The sequence below is a fragment of the Hemibagrus wyckioides genome, linkage group LG26 (genome assembly GCF_019097595.1).
Source record: "Hemibagrus wyckioides isolate EC202008001 linkage group LG26, SWU_Hwy_1.0, whole genome shotgun sequence".
NCBI classification, from domain to species: Eukaryota; Metazoa; Chordata; class Actinopteri; order Siluriformes; family Bagridae; genus Hemibagrus; species Hemibagrus wyckioides.
The window spans coordinates 15133912-15156523 of NC_080735.1; the positions used below are offsets into that span (position 1 = coordinate 15133912).

Consider the following 22612-nt stretch of genomic DNA (forward strand, 5'->3'; position numbering starts at 1 on the left):
TGGCCTGAACTCAGACTCTCATGTATCCATTGTATTACTCGGAGGCGGAAATCTGTAGGCACATAAACTTTAGATGAAGGACAGGCAGGGGGAGGAGTTCCTGCTAACTGTGCCCATTCTATTTCGTTCATCAGATCCCACTGCACGGGCGATACTCGGACGGACTCGGACTCGGGTTTCTGGACTAGATGGGGGCTCAAGAGGGTCATGGATACGAGATAATGCATCACCATTCTTCGAACCGGGGCGATACGTGACTGAAAACTTAAATCTTGTGAAGAACAGGGCCCATCTAGCTTGGCGGGGGTTGAGGCGTTTAGCTTCTCATAGATAGGTCAAATTTCTGTGGTCAGTAAGCACCAGGAACGAGTGGCGGGCCCCCTCTAGCTAGTGCTTCCATTCTTCCAGGGCAGCCTTTATCGAAAGTAGTTCCCAGTTCCCTATGTCTTAGTTGGATTCGGCCTGCGTGAGCTTTTGGGAAAGGAATGCGCAAGGGTGCAGCTTTCCAGTTTCTGGTTGACGTTGGGAGAGCACCGCTCCTATACCACAATTAGAGGCGTCCACCTCCACTACGAATGGCAGTTTGGGGGCAGGATGGCAGAGTATCGGGGCAGAAGAAAAGGTTTTCTTGAGTTTCAGAAAGGCTGCTTGGGCCTGATCTGTCCACTTTAACTTCTGGGGTTTGTTCTTTAGCAGTGACGTCAGTGGGCTAGCGATGGTACTGTAATTACGAATGAACCTTCTGTAAAAATTCGCAAACCCGAGAAAGCATTGCAACCCCTTGACAGAGGTAGGTTCGGGCCAGGACATAATGGCGGACACTTTATTTTGATCCATTTCCACTCCTTTCTGCGAGATCACATATCCCAAGAATGTTACAGAAGAGCGATGAAATTCACACTTTTCTAGTTTCACATAGAGGTTATGGTTAGTGAGGCGCTGGAGGACAGTACGAACGTGGGCGATGTGTTGTTCTAGGCTGGCGGAGTAAATGGGGATGTCATCAATGTACGCAATGACGAATTGATTCAGCATGTCTCTGAACACCTCGTTTATAAGTGACTGGAAGACGGCGGGGGTGTTCGTGAGTCCATAAGGCATGACCAGATATTCATAGTGTCCATGTGTCATGTGAAAAGCCGTCTTCCATTCGTCACCCTCCTTAATCCGGATGAGATTGTAGGCGCTTTGTAAATCCAGCTTGGTGAAGACCCTCGCTCCCTGTAACTGTTCGAGGGCTGCAGGAACAAGGGGAAGTGGATATGGGTACGGCACGGTGATCGCGTTCAGGCCTCTGTAGTCTATGCAGGGTCGAAGGCCCCCGTCCTTTTTTTCCACAAAGAAAAACCCCACGGCAGCTGGTGATGTAGACGGGCAGATGTATCCGGCTGCGAGAGCTTCCTCAATGTATTCCTCCATAGCAAGCTTTTCAGGGAGTGACAGGGGGTAGATGCGGTTCTTGGGCGGCACAGTGTTAGGAAGAAGGTCGATGGCACAGTCCCAGGGTTGATGTAGGGGTAATTTGGTGGCTTTCTCTTTACTGAAGGCCTCTTCGAAATCCAGTTATTCCTGAGGAAGCGTGACTTGGAGAGAAGACTCTGGGCTTTCGATGGACGTGGATAGGCATGAACAGGTTAACTGGTAGCAAAAACAGTTCGTATGACACAGAGTGGACCACTTACTTAGTTCCCCTTTTTTCCATGAAATGATCGGGTCATGAAGTTGGAGCCAGGGAAGGCCGAGGACGACAGGGTTTGAGGGCGATGAAATGATAAAAAATTTTAGCCATTTCGGCTTTCAATTCCCGGTTGAGCCCCTCGCGAAACACCGCCACTAATGCCGTTTCATTCCACCCATACTGAGCTGCGAGCGTGCGGAACTTGATTGCGAAATCCGCTGCAGTATCAGAGCCCTGGCGTAATTCCAACAGCTGCACGGAAATGTCCTTTCCCCCCGCCAGATACTCGAAAACTTCTTTGATGAGGTTCGTGAAGTAATTTGCCGAAGTCTTAACTTGGGGATCTGAATCCCATACAGCCACAGCCCAGTCCAGTGCTTTTCCCATCAACAGCGATAGCATGAAGGTGCATCGGACGGTCTCGCTGCCATAGACCTCTGGCTGCTGCGCGAAGAAATTATCGCATTGGCGCAGAAAACCCCGGCAGCGATCAGCGGCACCATCAAACTTTTCGGGTGGTGCGATGCGTGGTAACTCACTACGCGGGGGTGGTGCTGGAGCTGCAGCGGCTGCGGGAGGCTGTTGCTGTAGCAAGGCGTTGGTGGCTTCGAGCTCTGCTACTTGGTCTTGGTAAAATCAGATCATGTGTCCTTGGCATACAATAGTAGTGCGAAGATCTGCTGGGTTCTCAGGCGGCAAAGTATCCTGTAAGGATGCACCGGAGGCAGGTGTAGCAGAATCCATAAGCAGATCTTTATTTATAACAAAATCGGCTGGCAAGTATCGGTATCGGTATGGTCAGGCAAAAAGGGTCAAAAAGCCGGGAAACAAAACAAGCAAACAAAACCAAAATCGCAAAACCAAACAATCGTAGAACTAGGGTCAGGCAGGGATCATAAACGTAGAAGACACAACAGAAAATACAAGGCTTGGTACACAATCTTAGAGAATGATACTTCGCGGTGAACACCTAGGCAGAGCTGTTTAAATACCTGAGTGAGACCGGAAGCAAATTAGAGACTGTCAAATCTCAGGTGACGGCGCCCTCTGGTGATCTGGTTCCGCAGGCACTGTTACACCTATCTTTGTGTAGTGAAATTAATGTATTAATAAAACTACTTATGCATTAAGCTACGTTGAGAACATGCATAAAAGTGAAACTTTACTCGTTGCATGCGCATCTACCTGTTTTAATAATAAGGTAGGTATAACTTATCTGCTTTGAACATCTGCTTGTTCACATTACTCCAAACACGCTGATGTATATGGCATTATAAATAAAGCATTACAACTTAATCCCTATGTTGCATGAGTTTAATACTGTTATTTTAACTTTTTTTTAAATTACCGTATTTGCATCTCTGAAAGCTATTTAGCTTTTTTCCTCAGACAGCTATTTAGCGCCTATTAATGCCAAATTCATATAGCATTAGATACTATTCACATTAAGTACAAATGGCTTTGATACAATTTTTTTCCATGAATCAAGCGGTTGTCCTATCCATTTCACAGCCTTTTCAACTGGTAAATCATTTTTTTTTTTTTTTTTTGTAAATGCAGTTAATACCAAAACATTCACACTTTTGGGTGGGAGGTCCTAAGCTATAAAATGCTGCATCAAACTAGCCAATGTACAGTGTATGCATTTGCAGTTCATGTAAAAGTTCACTTATTTGGTTGCTGCACATCGACCCGTGGTACTAAACTGTTTAATCTCACAACAGACATGGAGGCAAAGACATTCTATAAAAAAGTCACCGTTTGCGCTAGCAAAAAACAAAGGGTAAGAAAGTATTTTTATTTACACCATTTCTCGTTCAGTTTGTGTTGTACTTCTGTGTTAACCATCAAAATGTCTCTACAGAAATCTAGAAAGTAGAACAAACCATGTCCAGGCACAAAAACAACAGCAACTACTCGGTTTGTAAAAAAGAAATCAGTATGTAATTGTTTTTATTGTAAAACTGATAAGCACTCATGTACATGTCCATGTTGTTTTGAATGTATTAAAATTACTCTTAACATTGGTTTCTTCAGGCTGCACGGATTAAAGACCAGTGTCCCGCCATAGTGAAAGTTTCGAAGCAGGAGTTAATGGCATTCACACGAACGCTTCTGAATTTGGAGGCAAGAGTTGGCTGGTTGGAAGAGCATTTGAAAGAAAAGGCACCCCCGTCTCATCCGCCGACAACAGATCAGTCCACCTCCACAGACTTTCAATCAGCAAACTGCGTCAGAACACGTTTTGTCAATGGACTCACCATCAAACACAGAACATTCAAACCATTGACTGACAACCATGTCAATGGTTAGTTGCACACCAGTTCGAGAAATTTTGGGTTTTCTTCTGTGTCCAATGCAACGTCCTTTTGTTTGAGACTGCCTGAAACACTGACAAATGCCTCACATCACCATGTTCGTCGGTCTCTCATACAGGGAGTAATTCAACCTGACGTGACTTTAAATCACATTCCCCTGGAGATAGAGAAACAAATGTATCTGGATTCAGCAGGACCAGATGGCAAACCAAGAGCAGATCGTTTTGCTATTCATCTGTTTGAAAGGTTAATTCCTCTTCACTTATATCAGGACTGGGTGGGCTTGGTGAATTTTGATGGTTCCAGGGGGAAAAATGCTCTGCCTCACAATGTGCGTCAAGCAATTTCCGATGCTGTTGCTAAGAAATTTCACACCACAGCCCAGAACTGGAAGCAAATAAAAGATAGAATTAACTTCTCAGAAAGAAACGATTAAGTTTTCCCCTGTTTTAAGGTGTCATGCTACAAGTACTGGTTTAAACACTTAACAACTGTTTATTTATTCTGTAAATAAATACTTGCTTTCAATCTCAATTCTAAACTGTCTTGTGATGTTTTTGATTTATATAAAATCACTTAAAACTGGTTAAAACACTTAAAACAGCTGTTTATCTGTAAATTAATACTTGCTTTCAATCACAATTCCATATCATCTTGTGACGTTTTTGATATATATAGATATATATTTTTGATAGATATATAAACAGTTTTATATAAAACTATATCTACAACGGATGATTAGGCCTAAGGTAATGGTGTGGACATTAGCGAGCGATCCATATGCAGTGTCAGACAAAAACTTGGATGGAGGTATGGGAAAACTCAACATTGTCCAATGAATAGCTGGCAGCACTCTGAACAGTGCATTTTTGAATGAACTTGTATAATTCCTGTGTAATGCCTGAAACTTTAGCAACCTATCTTTTAGGTCAGGAAAATCATCTGTTATTTGTCTTTTGATCAAATCATTGCATATTCTCTCCATTTCATTGAGTTCCTCCAGCAAACTTTCTGTTTTACACACCAGGTTCAAACTGATTTCTCTCACCAACTTTGCAGCCTTATCATCCAAAAGATTGAGAGGATACAGCCACATGGTCAGAGGCACCCATTTATCTTGTAGGTTTCCTTGAATGTTGTGGGGTTTTCTTCAAGTTGAATGTCACCGTAAAATGTGACTAATATTTTCTGCCTTTTTTTTATCTTCAGTCATGTTTAGGGATGCCCCTCTATGGATATGGTAGGGATCTTTTTAACCATTGCATGAAGGTTTCCTTCAATTTCCTGTTTGCTGTCATTTTCTGCACTTGTATAATCAAACACCATGAAATCCTGAGCTCCACTTCCTTCACTTCATCCCCATCTGGTCTCATTTTTGACACCGACTTGCGGCTAACATACCGTTAGCTTTAGCCTCCATGCTATTCAGTCTGAGCATATTCGCCCTAACTGCCTTTTTTTTCCTCTTCTCCTCGTATTCAGCCCTATTGCTGCTCTTCCCATTATCGTTTACCTCCGTGCACGGCGTCTTCTTCTCCCCTCAGCTCCGATTTCCAGATCACTACTCCTACAGCTGAGTATCCTCCTCTCTCCTCTCTCTACCCGCATTCGGCCTCAATAAACACACCCCTTCTGGGGTTTTGATGCTCCATTGTCTGTTCGCTTCTGGTGTTTTTTTATGACACATATACATACACAGTACGACATGCAGTGAAATGTTTTTTCACGACTGTCCGGCATGTAAACATTTATAAAAAGTACGTTAGAAAGAGATCCATAAAAAATAAAGATAAAAATAAAACTAGAGTATCTTAAAAGTATAAAAATAGAAAATAAAGTAAAATAAAATATAATATAGATAAATAAAAATAGAATATGAATAAAAAATAAAATATGAAAATAGGTGTAAAAATATGGAAATATAGGTGTAAGAATATGAAAATATAGGTGCAAGTAGATACATAAATATATATATATATATATATATATATATATATATATATATATATATATATATATACACTATATTGCCAAAAGTATTCGCTCACCTGCCTTGACTCGCATATGAACTTAAGTGACATCCCATTCCTAATCCATAGGGTTCAATATGATGTCGGTCCACCCTTTGCAGCTATAACAGCTTCAACTCTTCTGGGAAGGCTGTCCACAAGGTTTAGGAGTGTGTTTATGGGAATTTTTGACCATTCTTCCAGATGCGCATTTGTGAGGTCACACACTGATGTTGGACGAGAAGGCCTGGCTCTCAGTCTCCGCTCTAATTCATTCCAAAGGTGTTCTATCGGGTTGAGGTGAGGACTCTGTGCAGGCCAATCAAGTTCCTCCACACCAGACTCTGTCATCCATGTCTTTATGGACCTTGATTTGTGCACTGGTGCACAGTCGTGTTGGAAGAGGAAGGGGCCAGCTCCAAACTGTTCCCACAAAGTTGGGAGCATGGAATTGTCCAAAATGTCTTGGTATGCTGAAGCATTCAGAGTTCCTTTCACTGGAACTAAGGGTCCAAGCCCAACTCCTGAAAAACAACCCCACACCATAATCCCCCCTCCACCAAACACTTACACTTGGCACAATGCAGTCAGACAAGTACCGTTCTCCTGGCAACCGCCAAACCCAGACTTGTCCATCAGATTGCCAGATGGAGAAGCGTGATTCGTCACTCCAGAGAACGCATCTCCACTACTCTAGAGTCCAGTGGCGGCATGCTTTACACCACTGCATCCGACGCTTTGCATTGCACTTGGTGATGTATGGCTTGGATGCAGCTGCTCGGCCATGGAAACCCATTCCATGAAGCTCTCTGCGCACTGTTCTTGAGCTAATCTAAAGGCCACATGAAGTTTGGAGGTCTGTAGCGATGGACTCTGCAGAAAGTTGGCGACCTCTTTGCACTATGCGCCTCAGCATCCGCTGACCCCGCTCCGTCAGTTTACGTGGCCTACCACTTCGTGGCTGAGTTGCTGTCGTTCCCAAACACTTCCACGTTCTTATAATACAGCTGACAGTTGACTGTGGAATATTTAGGAGTGAGGAAATTTCACGACTGGATTAGTTGCACAGGTGGCATCCTATCACAGTTCCACGCTGGAATTCACTGAGCTCCTGAGAGCGACCCATTCTTTCACAAATGTTTGTAAAAACAGTCTGCATGCCTAGGTGCTTGATTTTATACACCTGTGGCCATGGAAGTGATTGGAACACCTGATTCTGATTATTTGGATGGGTGAGCGAATACTTTTGGCAATATAGTGTATATATATATATATATATATATATATATATATATATATATATATATATATATATATACACTAACAAAGTGGTATATACACATATATACACATAAATGCAGACATGAACATGAAGGGATGTATGTGTATATGGCATATATTGAGGTGATCCAGTGTTTATCATTAAAGTGTCCATGTGCTGGAATTATTGTATAAAGTGACTTGTGCCAGTCCAGTGTCAAAGTGTCAGTTTGTGCAAATGTGCGAGGTTGTGCAAAGTGATGAAAAGTGATGAAAAAAGCACAGAGACTCCCCGTATCCATATCAGGTTCTAGGTGTTTCCTGGTTCAGACTCCGAATGGCCTGCAGGAAGAAGCTCCTCCTCATTCTCTCTGTGTTTGCCTTCATGGAGCGGAAGCACTTCCCTGAACGCAACAGAGAAAAGAGTCCATTGTTGGGATAGCTGAGGTCCTTTACAATGTTCCTGGCCCTGATCCGGCACCGTTTGCTGTAGATGTCCTGCAGGTCAGGGAGCTTGGTGTGGATGGTACGTTCAGCTGAATGCACCACTTTCTGGAGGGCTCGCCTGTCCTTCATGGTGCTGTTCCTGAACCAGGAAGTGATGCTACCTGTCAGGACGCTCTCAGTGGTGCAGGTGTAAAAAGTCTTTAGCACCTGAGAGGGAAGTTTAAAGTCCCTAAAATGTCTCAGGTGGTATAGACGCTGCTGGGCCTTCTTCACCAGGTTGTTGGTATGACAGGACCAAGTCAAGCCCTGCGTGATGTGAACACCTAGGTACCGGAAGCTGTCCACTCTCTCCACTGGGGTTCCGCTGATCGTGGTCAGTTGGTATGACCGCTCCGGCTTTGTACTGAAGTCCACTATTAACTCCTTAGTCTTGCTGATGTTCAGGAGTAGGTTGTTCACCTGCCACCAGCTCTCCAGGTATTTAATCTCCCGTAGGTAGGCCATCTCGTTGTTGTTTGAGATCAGGCCCAACACAACAGTGTCATCAGCAAACTTAATGATGGTGGTGGAGTTGGAAGTGGCCACACAGTCAGAAGTGTACAGTGAGTACAGCAGGGGCTCAGAACACAACCTTGAGGAGCTCCAGTGCTGAGGGTGATGGAGGATGAGGTGTGTTTGCCCATCCGTACGGCTTGTGGTCTGTCCGTCAGGAAGTTGGAAATCCACTGGCACAGCGGTGTGCTGAGACCTAGGACCTCCAACTTAGAGGTGAGCGTGGAAGGAATTATGGTGTTGAACACTGAACTGTAGTCCACAAACAGCGTTTTTACATAATTCCCTTTTCTGCAGTCCAGGTGGCTTGTTGTTGTGTGAAGGAGGTGTGAAATGGCATCCTCAGTGGAGCGGTTTTGCCTGTACACAAACTGTAGCGGATCCAGTGTGTCTGGTAGTGATGCAGTTATGAAGTCTCTGAGCAATCTTTCAAAGCACTTCATCACTACTGAAGTCAGGGCTACAGGGCGGTAGTCGTTGAGGCTGGGGTTTCTTTGGGACAGGAACAATGGTGGACTGTAGACAGTTTCAGGGAGAGGTTGAAGATCTCTGTGAACACCGGTGCTAGCTGGTCAGCGCACGCTTTCAGAACCCGACTTTTCACCCTTCTGTCCTGTTTGCATGCATATGTCACTTTACATTACACTTTATATTGATCCTGTTTACATGTAACTTTAATATTTGCACTCACTGTCAACACTATTCTTTTGCACAGAGTCGGTCTATATGTCCTGTTTGTCTGCACTGTGTTGTCTTGTCATCCTGTGCACTTCTGTTGTGTGTCTAGTTTACTAAAGATTGCGCCTTAAGTATAGTTTAGCTTTAATTCTATGTTTAGCTCTATGTTTGTCTGTCACCTGTACTTTGTCTTTGTTATGTGCAACACCTTTGGTCTAGGAGGAACGTTGTTTCATTTCACTGTGTACTGCATCAGCTATATATAGTTGAAGTGACAATAAAGCTTCTTTGACTTTGATTTGACTTTGACCAAATATGAGGATCTCAAGGAGGTCTTAAGCAAAACCAATGCCAGTGGTCTCCCCTGCAAGGACCCTATGACTGTGCCATAAACTGCTGCCTGGCACATCAGCTCCATCTGGTTGAGCATATCCCTTGTTATCAGCCAGGCAATGGGCTATGGAGGAGTACATTCAGGAGGAGATCCAGGAGGGCTACATCTGGCCCTCCTTGTGAAGAAAAAAGATCAGTGCCCCTATGGCCCTTGAGCAACTGAAAATGGCACTAAACTCATACCCCATAGCCCCCTGATCCACATCCACAAAGGGGATGAGTGGTGTTACACCTGGCTCAAAGATGTAACATTAAGGGAAATGACATAGTGGAATAACTTTAAACATAATATTTATTATAACAAAAATTAACCAAAACATAATCAGGACATAAGTAGGTAAATTAAATCAAAATGCAAAAGAATACAAAGCAAAACATAACGCCACAAAATTGGAGCGCAGCTCTGGCAAGCTGCTCAAGCAACAGTGGAGCAGCCCTCGAAGAACTCACACCATAGTTAAACACACACTTTGATGAGCATCAGGTGCACTCAAGTCATGCCCCAATCACCAAAACCTGCAACAGAAACAAGAAACCAAAACACCCAAACCAACACAACTCAACCCTAACACACCCCCTTAAAAAAATCCCACATCAAAATAATGATACTAAATTATAACATACATACATAGAGGTAGGTCAACTCACATCAATTGAAGACAGAAACACCATTTTCTCACTCCACCACAGGGGCATGCGACAGGGTGTCTGCTAACACATTTTCAACTCCCTTTTAATTGTCAAATTTTAAGGCTGTAAGAAAAGTATCCATCGCATTAAGCGTTGACTTGGACTATGTAATGAATGAAGGAATGTCAAAGGATTATGATCTGAATATATGACAACTGGGGACCCTCCCCCCACATACACATCAAAATGTTGAAGTGCCCAGATCAGTGCCAACGTTTCCTTCTCAATAACAGAATTCAATTGACAGGAATTAAACTTGCATGAGAAATAACTAATTGGCTGACCAATACCACCAGAATGAGTCTAGAGAAGAACAGGGAACTCCTGCTCCCACCTGACTGGTGTCAACCTGAATCTCAAACAGAAGACCATTTTGGGGAGCTGCTAACACAGGAGCAGCAGTCAACAACAACTTCACATTCTCAAATGCCTTTTGACAATGTGGGGTCCACTCAAATTTAGCAGAGTTCTTTAAAAGATTAGTCAATGGACAGATGACCGATGAAAAATTGGAACAAAAACTGCGATAGTAACTGGCCATCCCAATAAACCTCATGAGCTCTTTTTTAATTACAAGGGGTGGGGAAATTATCTATCATGCTTATTTTAGCATGCAAAGGGTGCACCACCCCTTGGCCCACCTCTTTTCCCAAATAAGAAACCGTTGCCTGTGCAAAATCACATTTAGCCAAGTTCACCGTCAAATTTGCCCCCACTAAACATCGAAATAAATCTCATACCCGTGTGACGTGCTGATCCCAGCTATCACTGTAAACTATAGAATCGTCCAAATAGACCGCACAGCCTTCTAAACCAGAGACTACACGATTCATTAATCTTTGAAATGTAGCTGGAGGTATACAGCATGCTGTGCAGTGATCTTCCCGAGGCAGCTCTTGAGCTATTGCGATGCAGCTGGAACCGATGACCATGTCAAAATAATAACATAAAATGTATTAAGAGCATTTCTTACCTTTGGTTAAAGCATCCCGTGTCTGTGTGTGTGTGTGTATGTGTGTGTGTGTGTGTGTGTGTGTTTTTAAATGATTCCCTTCTGATAATAAACCACATTGAACTCAAATTCACTGATTCATAATACATTTATTGCATGCTTTAACAGTTGACTTTAACAGTAACATTTTCAATATTTTAAATTTTTATCTTAGTAATGATACATTATCACCTGATAAATGGATATTTACTGTCCTGCATTATTAACAGTTTGATTTTAAGTTTGTTTGCTTGCTTTGTTTGCTATGCTTTTCATTGTATTATATTTTAGTGCACTGTTGTTGAGAAGAGCACACACAGTTTCATTGTACTCTTTCTGTGCAGTGGCAATAAATTCTATTCTATTCTATTCTATTCTATTCTATTCTATTCTATTCTATTCTATTCTATTCCCTTACCAATCTCTCTCATTTTTCCTTTTTTCCTAAAGACAAAAAACAAATCAGATGTAATGTTCTTTAGAAAGAGCGAATTCCCCCGTCTTGCAGACTTTTCTGTGAATGAAAATGTAAATATACAGTTTTACTCCATACTGTTTAAAAGCACTGACACTGCAGACTCCTTCTACAAATACTAAATAAACATCTCCTCACAGAAAACCTCACTATAGGCACTAATGTCTATGTTCTTATCCTGTTTATCTGGAGAATCCATTATACAATGCCCTGGTAATGGACTGGAATGAGTAATCATTACTTTGCTTTGCAGATGCTACTATAGTCAGAGCTGCTGTTATAGCCACGTGGGACCAATCAGATTTGAAAATGTAATAGTGCTCTGCTATTACATAGTACTAACCTCCCTTAACCCTCAACTGCTTATTTGTGTAAATAAGCTAAATCTAATCCCCTGTAAGTAAGGACATCTGCTAAATGCCATAAAAGTAAATGGAAGTTATGAATGAGTTCTAGCACATCATTCTCCTGAGTGATCTGGTTGATGTATAAGCTTGTGATTACAATCAGCTTTCAGTTTATCTGGTCTCAATATAATATGATAGCTTTAAGAGAAATGACACTTTACATTTATTGACACAGTCAGTGCCACAGTTAATGCCAAAACCTCAATTTTTATCACTATTTATTTAATGATTATAACCAGTACATTGTTAAAATTACTTAATTAAGAAGTAAATTAAAAGTTTCTCAATTTGATATAACAACAAAGCACAAAACACACTATAATAATATTATAATGATAATAATAATTATCATAATATAATTATTATAATAATAATATAATTATAATAATAATAATAATGCACATGGATATATATATATATATAAATTAATAATGAGCACTTGCTAATGTGGTATTTGCAACAGAAAAGGAGGAGACTAATAAGAAATAAGAAAATCAAATAAAAAAAACTGTGTCCACTGAAGTATGCAGTCATGTGCTGAAACTTGTTTGGTTTTGGAGATTTGCAGAGTGCAGGTTTTTAAGATTTTTTTTAATTATTCAAGACTTTTAACTAGTGAACAGATAATGCAAATTACCTGTATCATTGACTGTAATTAAGGTACAATAAAACTGTAGTAAAGAATATATAGTATGCATTGCTAACAATAATAAGCAACAAAAATTCTCATAAGAATGTAAAAAAACAACAACTGATTAATAAAAAGACAAATCATGTCCCTAAACTGATGTAATTCTGATATAACTGAGCAGAATATAATAAAATAAATTTCACTGGTATTGGAGAAGATTTGAATCCTCAAAAGTTGGCAGGATTGGTGACTCTGACTTTCAGATTAACATCATCCACCTGATAAGAAAAAAGAAAGCATCTCTTAACATTCCTATTTGTTATAATGCAAATCTAAAACCTATTTAAATTATTTTTTTAGTAAATTGTGACTTGATTTTTTAAGGGTTGCATTTACAGATTTCCAGCAAATGTTACATTTAGCAAAATGTCGCTAAATATTGATAACATTGTCTTGGTTAATTACTGACGTTACCAAGCCTACTGAGGTCACACTATTCTGGGGTTGAACCTGTTTTTTAGTTCTATCTATTGAGTTTCCCTTAAACTCCTTTTAGTATTGTTTCTAATTACTGCTCACTGCTGGAGAAGATTGTGACTGTTAAATGCAGACCCTTCTATTTACCATGTAAATTCACAACTGTGTTTATAGTAAGTGCACATTCCCCCAATCGCCTATGCTAAGGAGACACTTTGTTAACTAAGGAGGCACTTTGTGTATTAGCAAGCTGCAGAATGCTCAACCCCTGATGGACTTTCTGTATTAGTGAGCTGCAGAATGCTCACCCTGATGGACTATTTATTATTGCCAGAGATTTCAACCATGCAAATCTAAATTCTGTCAGCATGTGGAGTTTCCAATGAGAGGAGTGAATGTGCTGGATCTTGTATCTTCAAGATCATCACTACATGCACGAGTCAGAAGCTGTGGATGACTACAAAGGTGCATGTGCTGCTGAAGACCAGAAACTCTGTCTTCAGAGCAGATGACACGGTGGCCCTAAGAACAGCAAGAGCCAAACTGTCCTTAGCCATCAGAGAGGCAAAGTAAACACACGCTCAGAGAATCCACAGGCACTTCAAAGACAGATGGCGACACCCGGCACATGTGGAAGGGTATACAAGCGATCACTAACTACTGGACAACTTCACCTAACTACAGGACAACTCAGTCAGTCTGGAACCACAACTTAAACACCAACATAATGAGCACTGGGGTCCCTCACGCCCCCATTGACGTTTACTCATGACTGTGCAGCAATACACAACTCAGATGACATCATTTATTCTGCAGATGCCAAGGTTAGCATTAGGAAGAAAAATGAGTCAGCATACAGAGAGGAGCTGCAACAGCTAACAGCCTGGTATAGAGCCAGCAACCAGTCTCTGAACACTGACAAAATAAAAGTTATGGCTGTTGGCTACAGGAGAGAACAGAGCATCCATTCTCTAACAAACATTGACGGCTGGAGCTCATCAGAAGCACCGAATTCCTTTGTGTTCATCTGGCAGAGAACCTTACCTGGTCACTGAACTCGTCACTTTCTACGAAGGCAGAGGAAAGCCCATCTCCCACCCCCATCCATACAACGTTTTACAGAGGGACTACTGAGAGCATCCTGAGCAGCTACATCACTGTCTGGTTTGGAAATTGCATGTCTAATATTGCAAGACCTTGCAGAATAAAGTGAGCACACCTGGGAAGATCATCAGAGTCCCTCTTCTTTCAATCATACACATTTAAAATATTTATTTTATGTTGTTTCATTTCATTTATTTGTCTTTTAGTGTGTTGTATTGTCTTTCTGCACTGTCTCTAATTTTGCACTGTTTGCACAAGGTTGCACAAGGTTATGTGGACAGGGAAATTTTACTTTTCAGTTCTTAGTTCTGTGTTGTTCATGTAGCTCTGCATTCTTTAATGTAACACCAGGGTTCAGGAGAAGCATATATATATATATATATATGCTCTAATTATAAAATTGTAAAAAATGACCTACTTCAGTAATGGCAATGGTGTTCATGAAGACCTGTCCATCAATGCAAATTGCATTCACATTGTGCACCGGTCTACGATGCTCAAAGGTGCAGTATTCCACGCCATCCACAATCACCTGCACAAATAAAGTGTAAGCTTATTTAATCCAAATGCTTAAAGTTTTTATCCTCTCATTTCTTTTCTACATAATACCACACCTCAAAGCATTCTGGATTAATAACCATGATGATATCAAAAGGTCCTCCTTTGACAAATGGGCCTCCTGGTTTCTCCACAAAATTCTCCCATTTCCCTTTCCTGCAGCTGTCAAGGGCCACTGAGGACATGCGGGGGTTGAAGTGGAAAGCGACGTCATGAAGGTACTTCGGCCCTGTCTGCAAATTTATTGCAAAACTGAAAGAAATTGCTTCAACAATTAATAGATGGTACCAGATTAGAGTGAGAATTTTTTTTTAACTAATCCATTGCATATTACCTATTAAAAATGTTGTAAAATGAATATACATTTATCGTACCGTTTACAATCTGATGGAACAACCCCTTGGAAGAACAAAGCCACACCAGGTCTCAAGCCTCCAGGGATTGATCCCAAATATGGTTTGTTCTGTTGTGATTAAGCATCATTCATGTTATAATGATAAATCTCTAATCAGGTGGTTATATTATTAAAAACTGCATAAACCTGCAATCTTTTGGCTTGTTCATTCATTCTGAAAATGACATGAAAATACTGAAGTTATCTTGATGAAGTTACTTACAGGGTTGCAGACTGGATGTCTCACATCAGACTGGATGTCAAATATAATAAAAGAACATATGAGGAACATTTAAAGAATATTTATAGAACCTGTTTACTTCTTATTTATGACAAACCAAAGTGCTGTAAAGTTGGCATTGGCATACAAAAGGAAAACTGTAATAGCAAAATCTTGCAACACATCTTGCTACTTGATTTGCACAGTTCTTTGTTCTTTTTATGTTAAATCTTAAATTAAAAATTAAAAATTTAAATGTAAATGTTAATGAATATAGAATTAATTTGTTGTGTAATGTGTGTAATGTGATTTAGAGATCCATTTTGAACTGTTATTACTTACAGGACTGTTCATTATTTTAGTCCTTAGTTTATTAATTACGATGGGTCCAGAGAGGTTCTGTGGGAAAATAAATTATGTACAAAATATATCAATGAAAATAGAATGAAAACAAATGAAAGTCTAGATTTTTTTTTTTTTCATTTTACATGTAGCTATTATATTATAATTGTGTATAATAATATATAATCTTCACTAACCCACTGGTCGAGTGTCACAGTGAGCTTCCCATTAATGGTGAAGGGGACAGAATCACTGGCTTCACTTACTCCCACATTACTCACAGCTCTGTATCGAACCCAGTATTGTTCTTTTGGCTGTAGTCCAGTGAGTGAGAAGGTGTTCTCTGTATTTGATGTGTCTATGACTGTCCATTCCTCAGCATCAGTTGCTGAATCATTTGAAGGTGTCATCCTGTACTCAACTCTGAAGTGAACCGTCTCTCCAGTTGGGGATTTTGAAAGATTCAGGGTAACTTTTCCAATACTGGTCTTCACCACAGGTTTGGGAGGTTTGGATACAGGCTGAAACTTAGGATCTGTCAGAAGGCCATTCTGATATAGTCGGATGGAGATTCCTGGATTGCAGGGGTCAGATATGGAGGCAATGATGAATTTGACTCCCTTCTCATTTTTATTTGCTTTTGAAAAAGAGGTAAAAAGAGAAAGATTCTGTTTCATCCTTGCAGAAATGTCAGAATTAAACCAAGGCTGTGCTGCTTGGAGAATGATATCTCTCTCACTTTTTTGCCCCAGCTTTGTAAATACTTCGGAGTTCTCAAGGTCTTGTAGAGCTGCTAGGTAGGTGTCATCATACTTCATAGATGTAAATGACAAACATACCACCATATCAACATCAAGAAACAAACTGACGAGTGACCCAGATGATTTCACAATTCTGACGTCCTTCAGTCCATTGGTACAGGAGCTCAGTATCTGTAATTCAGTTGTAATGTCATCTAACCAATTGTTCATGTTGATTGCATTGAAGGGTGATGTGTAATGGGTGTTCAGGATGTCCCACAGTGCCTTGTCCGCAGTTTCTTCTTTCTCACAGCGAATAGCTGGCAGCACTCTGCACAATGACTTCTGGAATGAACTTGTATAATTCCTATGTAATGCCTGAAACTTTAGCAACCTGTTTTTTACGTCAGGAAAGTCATCTGTTATTGGTCTGTTGATCAAATCATTGCATTTTCTTTCAATTTCACTGAGCTCCTCCAGTAAACTTTCTATTTGATACACCAGGCTTAAATTAATTTCTCTCTCCAACTTTGCAGCCTTATCATCCAAAAGATTGAGAGGATACAGCCACACAGTCAGAGGCACACCATTGTCTTGTTGTTGTTTCATCAGAGCAGGCACCTTCTTGTACACTTCCAGGACTTCCTTGTATGTGGTGGGGGTTTCTTCAAGTTCAATGTCACCATAAAATGTGACACTTATATTCTCAGCCATTTTTTGTTCATCTCCATTCAAATTTAGTGATGCTTGCCCATTTATGGAAATGTTAGGGATCTTCTTGACAACTGCATGGAGGTTCCCTTGGATTTCCTGTTTGTTCTCATTTTCTGCTTTTATATAATCAAAAACCATGAAAACATGCACCCCATACAGTACTGCTGTAATGACATGAGTGGCTGTTTTCTGCTCAAATACTTGTGGATAGGTGATATTACCAAGTTCGTTCATAGTGAGCTGTTCAAATTTTGTTGTCTGACTGTACTGCATGGTAACTCTGGACTGATGTTCTGAGGATTTGGTATCCTGCAGGTACTTGGCTGATCCTCCGACCTCCACCAATCCACTTAGGAAACTGGCTTTAAGGGAAGCATTTACATCTAGGAGGTTTGCCTTTGCACTGTGACTGTCAGAGGCAGCAAATTTCAGATGTGTTTTAGGCTCTTTATGAACATCAAGATTCTCAAGCAATGCATTCTTATTCCATAAAGTTACACCTGAAACAAAAAAAAGCAATGAGAAATGACAACTGCTTTACAATTATTTGTGATTTATCAAATATTTCTATTCACATATGGAAAAATATATAGCTCAGGAAAAAATTAAGAGACCACTCCAAATTCTTCTTAAATCAGCATCTCTACATGTATGGCAGCCATTCCAATCTAGTGTCTGTTGAATTCCCACACAGACACACCTCATTCTGCTTAATGATCTACTGAATAGGTGATCACCTGATCTAATTCTTATTTATCAAGACAAAGTATAAAAACCACTGCTGGTGTCATCACTGTCCTCTTCCAATAGGATCAGCTAGATAGCAAAAACAGTGCTACTAGTAGCTACCTCAAAAGTAAATGGACTCAAAAGTTAACTATTGACCATGCCAGAAGTGATGAAAAGAAAAGATTTGACATCTGGGGTGAAGTGCATGGCAAGGGTGGTTCAAAACATTCTCCTAAAGGCAGGGCTTAAGTCATGCAGAAGCTAGAAAAAAAGCCCTTTATCAATGAGAAGCAATGGAAAGCCAGGCTGAAGATTGCCAAAGACCATAAGGATTGGACAGTAGAGGACTGGAGCATGGTCAGCTTCTCTGATTCTTCTTCTTCTGCTTCTCTCCAATTTTCAGTTTTGCCCAACACCTGGTCATCTTAGGGTTTAGAGGGAGACTTGCTAGGCCTACAAGCCGCAGTGTTTTGCACCCAGTATAAAGTTTGGTGGAAGATCAGTGATGATCTGGGTGTGCTTCAGCAAGCCTGGAATCGGGCACATTTATCTTTGTGAAGAGTGCATGAATCAACCCATGTACAATGTTGTACTGGAAGAATACTACCTTCCTTCTGCTCTGACAATGTTCCCCAACTCTGAGGACTGGTTCTTCCACCTGAACAATGCTCCATGCCACACAGCCATGTCAATCAAGGTGTGGATGGAGGACCACCACATCAAGACTTGGCCAGCCCAATCTTTATACCTGAACCCTATTGAAAAATTTTGGAATGTGATCAAGAGGATGATGGATGGTCACAAGTTATCAAACAAAGCTGGGCTGCTTGATTTTTTGTGCCAGGAGTGGCATATATTCACCCAGGAGCAATGTAAGCGATTGGTGGAGAGCATGCCAAGGCACATCAAAGCCGTGATTATTCCACCAAATATTGATTTTTGAACTAAGTTAAAACATTAGTCTTGTACTGCGTTGTTTAAAAATTAATATGATCTTGTTTTCTTTGCATTATTTGAGGTCAAATACTGCATCTTTTTGTTATTTCGACCAGTTATCATTTTCTGCAAATAAATGCTCTAAATGACAAATATATTTATTTGAAATGCTGTTGGTAGTGTATAAAAATAAAACAATTGTTAATTTTACTTAAACACATAACTATAAATAGTAAAACCAGAAAAACTGATAATTGTGCAAGGTCAGCATCATCATCAATATCAGGCTCCATCACACCACCCTTCTTTTCCTTTAACATAAAGCTGTTAGATCATAATACATAACTAACAACGCACTGTAGCCAACCATGGAAATTGAATTCTAAAGCAGATTTGTATGTCTAAACTTTTTTCCAATTCATGTAGTGTTATGCTTCTATTATTTAATAATTTTTCAAATGATCATTTGCGTTTTATGACCTGTATGGCAGTGAATATATTCTTATAAAATTGAGGTTATAAGGATTACATTTTTCAAACACCTTTGAGGTATTATTACTGACCACCAGCTTCAGACTGCAAATAGGTAATCAAATGACGATTATGTAAACTGCACCTGGAATAAAGGAGTCACTTCGGCAATCATACAACATGCCAGGATACAGGGGTCTTCCCAGAGCAGCTATTTTTATGCATCTGGAATCCATGACTGCTGCAAGAGAAGAAGCCAGAAAATGAGAAGAGAAAAAGATAAGATTTGAAAATGCATAAAACTGTCAATGATAATCAAGACTGCAATCTCAAGTTACATAACAATCAAGAGGAAAATAATTGAAAAGTCTATTGTATTATGTATTTAAAAGTGACAATTTGTTATTTCATTCACTTTTAACCAAAGAGTGACAGCTGAGCAAGCCATATACAAGCTCAAGAAGGCTTTCAAATTATCCCTGGTCCTTAGGCACCCTGACCCAACCCAGTCATTTGCCATGGAAGTGGATGCCTCTGAGACCAGGGTGGAGGCCATCCTTGCCCAGCATTTTACGGGAAGCTGCACAACACATTTATGATACTTTTCCCCATTGGCCTTGTTGACTCCTCTCCAAACATAGCGTTTATGGTTGTGACTATAAAGTTCAATTTTGGTATGATCACTCTGAATGACTCGGCTCCAGAAGCTGTGAGGCTTGTCTAGGTGCTGTTTGGTGTACTGAAAGCAGGCCTTTTTGTGTCATGGGTGCAGTAAATGCTTTCTCCTGGCAACTCATTTGTGTTCAGGTACCTCCTTTTTGTGCTCCTTGAAACAACAACACCACTTTTTCCAGAGCAGCCTGTATTACTCTTGAAGTTGTTTGTGGGTTTTCTTTGCGCCCTGAACAATTCTTCTGGCAGTAGTGGGTGAAATCTTTCTTGATCTACCTGACCATGGCTTAGTATCAACAGAACCTATTATTTTCCACCTCTTTATCAGTGTTTGAACAGTAGTGACTGGCATTTTCAAGTGTTGAGATATCTTTTTATATTCTTTTCCCACTTTATAAAGTTCAACTACTTCATTACAGAGGTCCATTGACAGTTCTTTTGTCTTCCTCATGATGCAGTATCCAGCCAAGTCAGTGCATCACCTATTGAACTGAAAAACTCAGTTTGAGTTGACTTTGCAATAAGTCACAGGTGTGAAAACTTCCCTTTAATAGTGAATTAAACCTCTGTGTTTCAACCACTTTTGTTAGCGGCACAGAAAATCGGCAAACTGTTTTCAGAAAGTATGTGTTTTTAAAATGAATGTTTTTCAAGTCCACACACCTGTTTAATATAATCGCAACATTTTCCCGTCATATAATCGCACAGGCTGACATCGCGATTACGATTAATCGTGCAGCACTATGTGCAACTAATCTTCGGTGACCCTCTTTGAAATTTGCTCGGTGTGAAGGGAGATTGGCGGCATGAGTGTAGAGACGTTCATTCTTCCTCGTAGCCGGAGGGGGCTCTCATGCAGACAGTACCAAAATTGACTCATAGATGTAACGTATGACATGCCAAAAAAAACAAATAGGGACAAAGGCATGTATAAAGGCATCCAGCGATCGCTGTAGTCAAAGCAATCTGTTCTGTTGTAAGCAACTGATCTGGTGGGCCTGACTCAGGGGCGTATCTAGGATTTGAAAACATCAGGGGCTACATAGGGAGAGGGGCTAAGCAAGAATAACACGTTTTGTAAGGGCATTTTTATGTAATATTGTTCAATAATAAACACAAATGAACACAAACAGTATGCAACTTTAGAAAATTTCATTCAATCTTTTTTCTGACTCCTCCCATCATTTCAGAGTCTTGCTACTAAAAAAGGAGTTTATTAAAGTCATTACATTTTCTCTCACACAGGTATGCCATGCAATATTATCTCTTTTACAGCTTGTGTGTGAAGCAGTGCCGTGCAGATCCTTTATTATTACTATTATTTTACAATAATCTATATGTGCACATATTATTTCATTCCTGATTTATGCTGGGATTACTGTATGAATTATTCTTTGTTTATTTTTTATTTTTTACAGCTTCTCTTCTCTTCTTGTTCTCTCATCTCTCATTCTGTCTCCTATCTTGTTGCTTGTATCTTGTCTACTTCATACTCTTGGTGACTTTTCTATACTATTTGTTTGAGGGTGGAATCATCAGACTTCATCTTTTAGACTTTTATCTGAATAATAAGATTGTTGTGTTTTCTGACATTTTTACTGCTGTCTCTCAAGGGCTGTAAGGTATTTCAGTCAGGTGGTGGGAAAGCGGCGCTGTGCAGACCGATGGATGACATTAAAGTATCGCGAGAGCGGTTCTAGAGCATATTCCAGCGCACACTCTCGCGGTATTTTGGCGCGAGCATGTGTGTGTGTGTGTGTGTGTGTGTGTGTGTGTGTGTGTGCGGAGAGAGATGTCAGTCAAAATCATGTACAGTAAATGGCAACATTGCTCAACTGATCAACATTTCATTAATTCCTCTACACTCCGGTGGCAAAATTCGGGATAAAACTTTCGGGGCTAGATTAATATCATCCGGGGCTCGAGCCCCGAATGAATAGCCCTAGCGACACCCCTGAACTGACTGACAGCTGGGTGGGCCAGGCTATGCGACTGGTTCATAGACATGTTCAGCTTGCTTGTCATATAAACTAAAATTAAAATTCTGTTAAAATTGAAACTGTTTCTATATATTTAAGACTGGTATTAGATTGGAGTCATAGAACAGGATTTTATGCCTTTAAATCGTAATAATAAATTCATTTGCAGCATTTTGTTTTCACTGTAAAACTGTCATACTGATATGTGATTTTACTAGTATACAAGGAACTGGGTTAATTATTAAGAGATTTCATAATTAAGACTCTTGCCCAATTCAGCATCCTCTGTCACTCTGTCTTCCTATAAAATATTTCAAATCTCACTAAAATTGTCTGACACAGGCTATATTTTTTGTTAAACAATGACTAAATAATAGCTATTTTCGACACAAAAACTAGCCATTTATTGCAAAAAAAACTTACGTTTCACAGCAGTGTCTCTTCCTCTCCGTCTTCTTACTGCGTTTAAGGCAGCATCTCTTTGTGAAAGCACGGTTATGCCAGACATATTGCACTGCAGTGGCTTTTATACTTAACGGTAATACAAGGTTTGACAGGTCTGGACAGCTGCCCTCTTTTTACCCAATCAGAATCGTCTACATCACAAGGGCCCGTCCCCTTCCATCCAATCAGATTTGTGTACATCACAATGTCCAGCCCCCTTTTCATCCAATCAGATTCGTCTACGTCACAATGGTTTTATTTTCAGTAATTCCCGGATGGTCGATGTTAATCTCCTGATGGTGT

At 40.4% G+C, this 22612-nt stretch overlaps 1 protein-coding gene across 1 annotated transcript; it reads right to left on the bottom strand.

Moving 5' to 3' along the window:
- Positions 1 to 12339: 12339 nt before the first annotated feature.
- On the bottom strand, positions 12340 to 22345 carry LOC131346987 (verrucotoxin subunit beta-like). Its single transcript, XM_058380808.1, has 9 exons — positions 22289 to 22345; positions 19360 to 19455; positions 15822 to 17578; positions 15625 to 15681; positions 15286 to 15315; positions 15043 to 15131; positions 14725 to 14920; positions 14529 to 14642; positions 12340 to 12807 (listed from the first exon to the last, which is right to left on the bottom strand). Exons 2-9 carry the CDS (start codon positions 19448 to 19450, stop codon positions 12757 to 12759), a joined length of 2385 nt encoding a protein of 794 aa, XP_058236791.1. The 5' UTR covers positions 19451 to 19455; positions 22289 to 22345; the 3' UTR covers positions 12340 to 12756.
- Positions 22346 to 22612: the final 267 nt, after the last annotated feature.

Coding starts and splice junctions, on each gene's coding strand:
- LOC131346987 (XM_058380808.1), bottom strand. CDS start 19,450: ATGGATTCCAGATGCATAAAAATAGCTGCTCTGGGAAGACCCCTGTAT. Junction 17,579..19,359: donor AAGTGACTCCTTTATTCCAG/GTGCAGTTTACA, acceptor TTTTTGTTTCAG/GTGTAACTTTATGGAATAAG. Junction 14,921..15,042: donor GTTCCATCAGATTGTAAACG/GTACGATAAATG, acceptor AATTTCTTTCAG/TTTTGCAATAAATTTGCAGA.